This window comes from Urocitellus parryii, chromosome 1 (genome assembly GCF_045843805.1).
Source record: "Urocitellus parryii isolate mUroPar1 chromosome 1, mUroPar1.hap1, whole genome shotgun sequence".
In the NCBI taxonomy this organism is placed as follows: domain Eukaryota; kingdom Metazoa; phylum Chordata; class Mammalia; order Rodentia; family Sciuridae; genus Urocitellus; species Urocitellus parryii.
The window spans coordinates 249,792,214-249,800,809 of NC_135531.1; the positions used below are offsets into that span (position 1 = coordinate 249,792,214).

General features: G+C 38.7%; 1 protein-coding gene across 2 annotated transcripts in view; it reads left to right on the plus strand.

Annotated features, from left to right (window-relative positions):
- The window catches only part of LOC113190164 (aldehyde oxidase 4), a 56,894-nt gene extending 50,372 nt beyond the window's left edge, over window positions 1-6,522 (plus strand). For both annotated transcript variants that reach the window (XM_026399329.2, XM_077799184.1), the window contains 6 exons: window positions 694-746; window positions 1,139-1,253; window positions 1,443-1,508; window positions 3,496-3,681; window positions 5,519-5,686; window positions 6,469-6,522. In XM_026399329.2, the coding sequence (XP_026255114.2) occupies window positions 694-746; window positions 1,139-1,253; window positions 1,443-1,508; window positions 3,496-3,681; window positions 5,519-5,686; window positions 6,469-6,522 (642 nt within the window). The remainder of the gene's footprint in view (window positions 1-693; window positions 747-1,138; window positions 1,254-1,442; window positions 1,509-3,495; window positions 3,682-5,518; window positions 5,687-6,468) is intronic.
- Window positions 6,523-8,596: the final 2,074 nt, after the last annotated feature.

Sequence of the window (8,596 nt, forward strand, 5' to 3'; positions counted from 1 at the left end):
TTACTTCTACCTTACAAAGCAGGTAAAAGAGATACCCATGTTCATTGCCACCTGGTTCTATTTCAGAGCCTAATATCTTATAGAACACAATAGCAGCATGAGCTCAGAAGTCAAACCCAGGGGCTGTTGCCCCTATGCTGCAGCTATGGCAGCAGGGCCAGGGTCTCAGGCTTTGGTGTTCTCACCTGTGCAATGGAGAAAACAGCAATGCTAAGATCAAAGGATTGCTCTATTTTTAATAGTTGTTACTACAATTACCATTATTAATATTGTTGCCTGCCCCTATCCAGTTGCAGGGAAGATGACATAATCTTATAGTAAGACAGTCAAAATAGTGCAAGGTGAAAATCCAAATATATATATATATATATATATATATATATATATATATCTCCTATGTGCATACCTAAATACATAACTGCATAAAAATGTAGTCTACCCCTCTCCCTAATTTGTGAAAAATAGTAAAATTTTTACACTGTGCAGCCCAGTTTGGATAATACCAGAACACAGCTGTCTGCTATTTTTCCCTAGCAAATTGTGACCCATAGCTCTCACTCAGTCTTGAGTCTCACTACAGATAAATGTAGGTACAGAGCCCCATGTAAACAAGAGACAAGCCCAGAATGGATGGGTGTTGTAAATTACTTTCCCTAAACTTATACTTTCTTTTTAACTAATCATCTCTTTCAGATTGCACACGCTTTTGAAGAATCCATCAGTCTCTCAGCAACTGGATATTTCAAGTAAAGGGCATTATTACTTTGGTTAATATTATACTTGGGCAGGGGTGATGTGGTGTGGGTGTTAAGCCTGTAGTCAAGGGATGTCTGGAGATGGGGAAGGAGATGAAGGTTTGGACCAGGAGCAGGGGAACAATCCAGAGCCTCCTTGGGGAAGGGCAGACACCAGTCCATCTCCTCCTGAATCTTCAGCAATTCTCTTATAGCCCTGTTCACAGTCCCCTCACAAGAGAAGGGGAAGCAGACCTCCAGCCACAGAATGGGGCACAGGGTCTGCAGCCTTCTGCCCTGTAGTCTGTAGGACCCCACACAGCCAGGTAACCAGATCACTAATCAGGAAAGTACCTTAAGTACCTTTTTTTTTTTTTAATTCCATTCCTGATTTCTTTTCTCAGAGGCTACCAGACAAATATGGACTGGGAGAAGGAGGAAGGTGATGCATTTCCATATTTTGTTTATGGAGCATCCTGTTCTGAGGTTGAAATTGACTGTCTGACTGGGGCTCATAAGGTAAAAAGCAACATTTATATGTGCCATCTTTATAGGGTCAACACAAAAAGTAATATGTTTCCTATACTGTAAATAATAACTAACTTGATCCTCCAGGTGGAAGAAATAGGGACAGATATATAACTTAGTTTTTAAAAAATCTACTTTAAATAACTTATACTGTCCATTATATCTTTTCTCTTGGTGTAGCTCCTTAGAACTGACATCTTTATGGATGCTGCTTTCAGCATAAACCCAGCCCTGGATATTGGACAGGTAAGTATCTTCCCCACAGAGACTTTTAGTCAATCCTATTTAAGAGGCATTCATACAGAATACAATTCTCCAGAATCATCCAAACCTTGTTCATACCTCATGCAAATATTCTGCAACATATATTATTATTACACACATCATGCACACTTGCATACACGTACAGATAGATAAAATACTGTAAGAAAATTCAAGAAAAAATTAACAATAGATGTCTGCATTTCAGGAATATATATGATTTATTTTGCTTTGTAAGTCTCCATGCTTTCTAATTTTTCCTCAATGAATATTAAGTTTATAATTAAAACATTATACAGGTCCATAGTAATTAAGTTACGTTAGTGCTTACATTAATATTGAATTTAAACATTGCATGATTTGGGGAAATAAAATAGAAAAATTTTTAAACACAGTTTTTCCCCTTTGCTGAATTTAATTCTGATTCATATCTCACAAATAAATAAAATTAACTCACCCAAATCTTTTAAACTTGAAGTTAAAACTTTTCCAGTTTTTGTGGAAGCTCTGTTTTTTCCAAGTTTGTTTCTCAAAGTGGAGCCAACAGACCAAAGCATCAGCCCACATCAAACCTGCTCACCAGCTCCCAGGTGAGGCCAAGGTGACTGGTCCCTAGTGTGCACCTTAGTAGCAGTTTGGAGACTGAATATCTTGGCATCCAACCCCGAGAATTTTGTGGAGCTTTCATCTGCCAGTCTCATTCTACCATCCTAAATCCTAAGGAACTAGTTTGCCTAGCTTGACCAATGGACTTTATAAGGAATTATTTTGTTGACTCATCAGTGTTTCTCAAACTGTGGTCCTCAGTCTCTCTGTACCCAAAGCAACTATAATGTTTCTGGCCCACTTCAGGTTGAGTCGTGCTCATCATAACTTTGGTAGACTAGGAATTGAAATTTGCACACAAAGTGGAACTTAAATTTGTAAAGTTTGAGAACTACAGCTAGTCCCAGGCCCTGGTCCACCTCTCCTTTTTTTTCTTCCTACTCCCAGCTAATTCCTGCCTCTTTATTGCTTTTGTAAAGGAAAATGGGAGATACTGTAATTAGGAAAAATTCTACATTTTCCCATCAGAAAAGAAAAGAAAAACAGAAGTCCAGACTGAATCATTTGAGCTTTTATTTTTTCCTTTAGAGACACTGTCATTTCCTAAAGTAGCATTTAAATGTGCTTACCTCATTCTAAAATTTGAAGTTTCAGTAAAAACTCAAGCCGTAATTCTCCTTCAAGTTTTATAACCTCTAGACAGGCATTTCCTTTGAAAAAACCTTTATCTCAGAGCATAATAACTTATAAATAAAGCAACATGACTTCCAACCCACCATGTTTAACATTGATCTCATTTATGAAGGGAAGCAAAGAATCAAGATATTAATATCTACTACAGTGTCCTGGCTCCATTTATTCTAGTTCATGCTCCTTTTATGGTAGCTTCTTTTCTATCTAATCCACAGACATTTATTGAGAACTCTATGTACCAGGCACTGTGCTGAGAACAGAATAGAAGTAGACCCGGCCTCAGTATGCTTAAAAGTGAGGGGGAGGTGGATAACAAGTATTCAAGGTGCAGTGAGCCTGGGAGATGCACCTAGAGGTGGAGGAATATCCTGAGAGTGGTCATTTTCACCTGGAACTTAAAGGGTGAGGAGGAGTGAATAGGGGTTTGCCAGGTAGACAAGTTGAGGTGGGCAGGTGTGAAGAGAATCAGGAGAAGCTGCATTTACAAAGACTTGGAGGTGGGAAAGAACTGGGTGGGTTTGAGAAACTACCTGGAACTTGGGCAAGCATCAGGTTACATGGGGTACCTGAGGATGAGGCCAGGCAAGGTGGAGGCACCTTTCTGAGGACCCTTAGTAAAGTCCATTGCAATACGTTCAAGAAAGGCTCACTGTGGTGGGGAACTTCCTTTCATACTGGAATATTTTTTCAACCAATATCACCCAAATCTCATGTATGAAATTTCTGACTGTAGGTTGAGGGAGCATTTATCCAGGGCATGGGATTTTATACCATAGAGGAGCTGAAATACTCCCCAGAAGGTGTGCTTCATTCTCGGGGTCCGGATGACTACAAAATCCCCACTGTCACTGAGATACCAGAAGAATTTTATGTCACTTTTGTGCATTCCCAAAATCCCATTGCCATCTACTCATCCAAGGTAAGAACTTGAGACCTCTGTGTTGACCAGGTCCACCATAACCAAATGCCACAGGCTGGGTGGCTAAAACAACAAATTGACTTTCTCATGCTTCTGGAATCTGGACGGTTGAGATTGGGATGTTGGCAGGGTTGATTTCTTCTGAATCCTCTCTACTCAGCTTGTAATAGCTTTTCTCCTCCTTCGTATTTCTTCACATTGCGTTCCCTCTATGCCCATCTGGGTCCTAGTTTTCCTGTCTTATAGGGACACCTTTCGACTAGAGCCCACCCCAAATGACCTCATTTAATCATCTGTTTAAAGACCCTATCTGCAAAAAACAGTCACATTCTTAGCAACTGGGGATGAGAACTGTTTTAGTCAGCTTTTTCATTGCTGTAACTAAGAGATCTGACCACAACAATTTTAAAGGTAGAAATTTTATTTAGGGCTCACAATTTCAGAGGTCTTAATCCATAGAAGGCAACTCCATTCCACAGGGCTCAAGGTGAGACAGAACATCATGGCGGAAGAGTGTGGTGGAGGGAAACAGCTCACATGATGATCAGGAAGCAAAGAGAAACTCCACTAGCCAGATACAAATATATAGCCCTGAGCCATGGCCCAATTGCTCCTGAAACCACATCCTACCACTTCAGGTACCACTCAGTCAGGGGATTAACTCACTGATTCGGTTAATTGTATTTAATTGTAATTGTCTTACAACCCAATCATTTTTCCTCTGAACCTTCATTCTTGCATTGTGTGAGCTTTTGGAGGACACCTCACATCCAAATCATAAGAAGGACTTCAACATATGAATTTGAGGAAAGATAAATTCAACCCCTTGAAAAACCTCCTCTTAAAAGAACTTTTGAAAGGATTCCCAGAACTATTTTGAATTTGTTTGTTCCTTTGAATTGCAAATCCCCCAAAAAGAAAACAAGCTCTCTCAGAGTAATGCTCAACATCTTCAGAATCCTGAGTCCTCTTCATTCTTGAGATATGAAAGAAATCTAAATCAAATAAGAAAGGTCAAGGAGAGCAGAATGTCTTGGCTCCTTAGGCTAGGTGCCACCAGAAGATAAACTGACCTTGCATGCAAATTACATCAGCCCAGATGTAATATGGGCTTTTCTGCTGCTCAAGGTCTAGCCACCTTGCTACCAGACCTCCTCATTATCAAAGAGGACCCTCTCTCACTGGCCCCACTTCTCCCTCCATATTTTCCTGAGAGTAACCTGGTTTTTCAAAACCAAAGCGTGGGAAAACGGTTGTCTACTCCCAGCCTTTGTCCCATTCCTCCACCAAGGTCCTGAGACCAGACTACCCTAAGGAAAGAAAGAAGAAATATCAGTACAAAAAGCTTTGGTGAATCATTCAAAATATAATGTCAATTCACATTCATCTAACACACTCCAAGAAAGCCCAAGTGAAAAGGAGCAAACGTGTCACTGTCCCCAAGCCCATCTACAAAGATTGTGGTCATTTTGTTTTGGCTTTGAGTTAAAACATGATGACCCAGAGGCAGGATTAGAGAATCCTAGAGGGCAACCAGGGACTTTGGTCTTCAGGACTTTACCTGAGAAGGAGAACAGGAGATTTTAACTGCTAGATATCCTGGTGTCCTAGAACATTTTCATCAGCTACTCTCAGGAGCACCTACACACAAAGAATTGCCGTGGGGGAGTTCAACCCAATAATCCAGATGCACTCCACTATAGGGGGCATTAAAGCCAGAAAGGGAGAACATGCATGCATGGCCCGTGTGTGTGTGTGTGTGTGTGTGTGTGTGTATATACACAAATTAGTCCTAAAAGAACTGTACATTTCTAACTGCTAGTTGTACCTCTCTCAGGGATTGGGTGAGGCCGGAATGTTCTTGGGGTCCTCTGTATTGTTTGCCATATATGATGCAGTGACTGCTGCCCGCAGAGAGAGGGGGCTGAGCAAGACCTTTGCCATAAGTAGCCCAGCAACTCCTGAATTGATTCGGATGACTTGTGTGGATCAATTTACTGACATGGTAAGGGAGGTTCCTGTAGGAATTGCTCCTTACAAGGGTTTTCAGGTCTTTGGTTTGGATTTGATAACGATGACAAAATTAATGTTTTTAAAAAATTACTTCCATAAGCTTCCAATATACTTCAAAGCAATTGCAAAGTGAGCAAATCTCTTCAAATAAAGATTGAATTATTTCAGACCCAAAAGATAAACACACTGAGTCAGTGCTAATAGAAGATGGATGTGGTAGGTTGCATCTTTAAACACTATCAAAATGCAATTGGTGTGGCATTTTGATTAATTCAGTAACAAAATTATATTTACTAGATATCAGATCTGGTCTATTACACAGAATGTATTTGTTAAGTAAACTAAGAAAAATAATTTAAATGAAAAATATCAGGTCCCTGGACACAACTTGATTTGCCTTATAATGACACAGTAATAAAACACAATTTCATTTGCCATTTGCTAAAAATATATCTCAAATTATCATCAGAAAGCATTTCTCTATTGAACTGCTTACTGCAGCATGAGTCTATCATATAAAATTAGATTGAACATCATGCTTTAGAAATTACAGGGATTTTGAATAAGATGCATCTTATCCCAAACATAAGTCTTGGAGGATAAGGAGGTTTATGATTCAAGAATTGAAACAAATATGAAAATTACATAATTTTGATAAGGATAAAATAGACATTGATTTTCCCCTTTTTAAAATTACATTATTTTTAAATTATAACATTTTTCCATGTAATAAAACTATATTAACAACTATCTTCCTTCTTTTGATTTTTTTAGGTTCCCAGAGATGACCCTTCAACATTTACACCTTGGTCCATCCATGTGTCTTAATCTTGTGTTTTCAAGAAAATGAAATAATATGAGATTAATCTTTTAAAAAATACTCAAATCAAAGCAAAATATAGCTTCACTTCTGATTGTCAAAGATAATTTTAGCATTTTAAAAATATTATCTGTGGCTTAGGTACCTGCATGATTATGTTTTAGGATGCAAATTTTCACCAAAAGTATAATGAAACTCAGAAATATAAATTCTAATTTTAGTTTTTATTATCCTAAATATCTATATCACCATGATTTTAAAACATGGTAGAGTTTTCATTAACCTGGAACAACCCAAGAGAGACTACTCATGCTTTATTCTTCAGAAATCTGCTCAAAGCAGATTTAAATCTGTAAAATCATCCACACCAAAAACTATCAGGACTAGATTCCCCCAATGTCTCCTAAAAATAGCCAGCTCACATGGTAAAAACCCTGGTTTACAATGCTTACCAATTCCCATGGTATAAATATTCCCACAATGGCAAATTCCAAGCCACCATTTTAGAAATCTAAATGTGGAGTTGGAAAGAAATGCTCATAATCAGCTCTTGTGGGTAGCTAAGGGCTGTCTCCAACACTGCATGTCCACCACAGTCCCAAGACTCCTGTCAGTCCCATGTGATCTATTTAGAAGGGGCTTTAGGAGGAAGAAGCTACCCTGGTTTGGATGAAGTTTGTCACCAATGTTTCATGTGCTGGAAACTTAGTCCCCAGTGTGGTGGTGTTGAGGTGGTAGAACCTTTAAAAGAAAGGGCCTAGCGGAAGGTTAGTGGGTCAAGACCACTAGTGTGAAGGGATTAATGCTGACCCCAAGGAATGGATTGAGTCTCATAGCAGTGGTTGAGTTTCCACAAGAGCAGGTTCCTAAGAAACTGAGCTTTTCCCCTCTTTACTTCTTGATTCCTCTCTGGCCATGTGATCCTTTGCACAAGCTACCAATATGTGATGCCATCTGCCATGTTGTGACATAGCAGAGACCCTCACAAGATACAATCATCCAGAACTGTGAGCCAAAATAAAAACCTCTTCTCTTTATAAAGAACCCAGCCTTGGGTATTTTTTTTTTTTATTGCAACAAAATACTAAGACTAAGGCACCATTCAAAGCCTCCAACTGGTCTGTACCCACCATGAGCCATGTACAAGGTACTGTATCTTCCTACCTGGAAGGTCACACTGAGTAAAAGAAAATGATCCCAAATCACTCTTGAGTCCCTTGTTTTAGATTAGTGTCTGAAAGGTGAAATCAGGACCACTTTCCTTTTGCCGTCAAAGGGGCACAAAGTCCTCAAGAGTCTTTTTTTATTATTTCCTAGCTATTTTACATTGCATTTTCCTGCAGAAATGCAGTCTCATGCCAGTTATGGATTTTTAGTTTACTGTGCGGTTTGAAAACACAAATAAACAAACTAAATCACTTCTCAGGGATCTGTGCAATAAGTATTAAAGCTCTGCATTTATTCAAGCTCTGTATACATTAACTTATTAATGTAATTTTGCAGTGGGAGAGTAAGTGTGTAGCAATTGCTTATATGTGTGTGAGATCAAATCAGAAGAAGAAAGGGCTGATAGTAGAAATAAAGGGTTTTTTTGTTTTTTAAAAGAGAGAGAGGAGAGAGAGAGAGAATTTTAATATTTATTTTTAGTTATTGGTGGACACAACATCTTTGTTTGTATGTGGTGCTGAGGATCGAACCCGAGCCGCACACATGCCAGGCGAGCACGCTACCACTTGGGCCACATCCCCAGCCCAGAAATAAAGTTTTTTTCCAAAAAAAAAAAAAAAGGAACAAAGGCAAGTGTCTCTTCTTCCAAGAGAAGTGTGTATGTGTATGTTCGTGTACACCCTTGTACAAACTTAAGTGTGTACTTGAATTCATGCAATAATCTAGATTGCCTAGAAGTTAACACACAAAAACACATGAGAGAATAATAAAAAATAAAAGTTCACTGGAAATAAATTTTCTGTAATAAAATTGGAAGACATGTTTGTCACAAACAAATTAACTATAAAACTATTATATTTCATAGACTAAAGGAGCTAGGACCCTGGTAACTCAGAAATTGAGTTTTTATAAAAT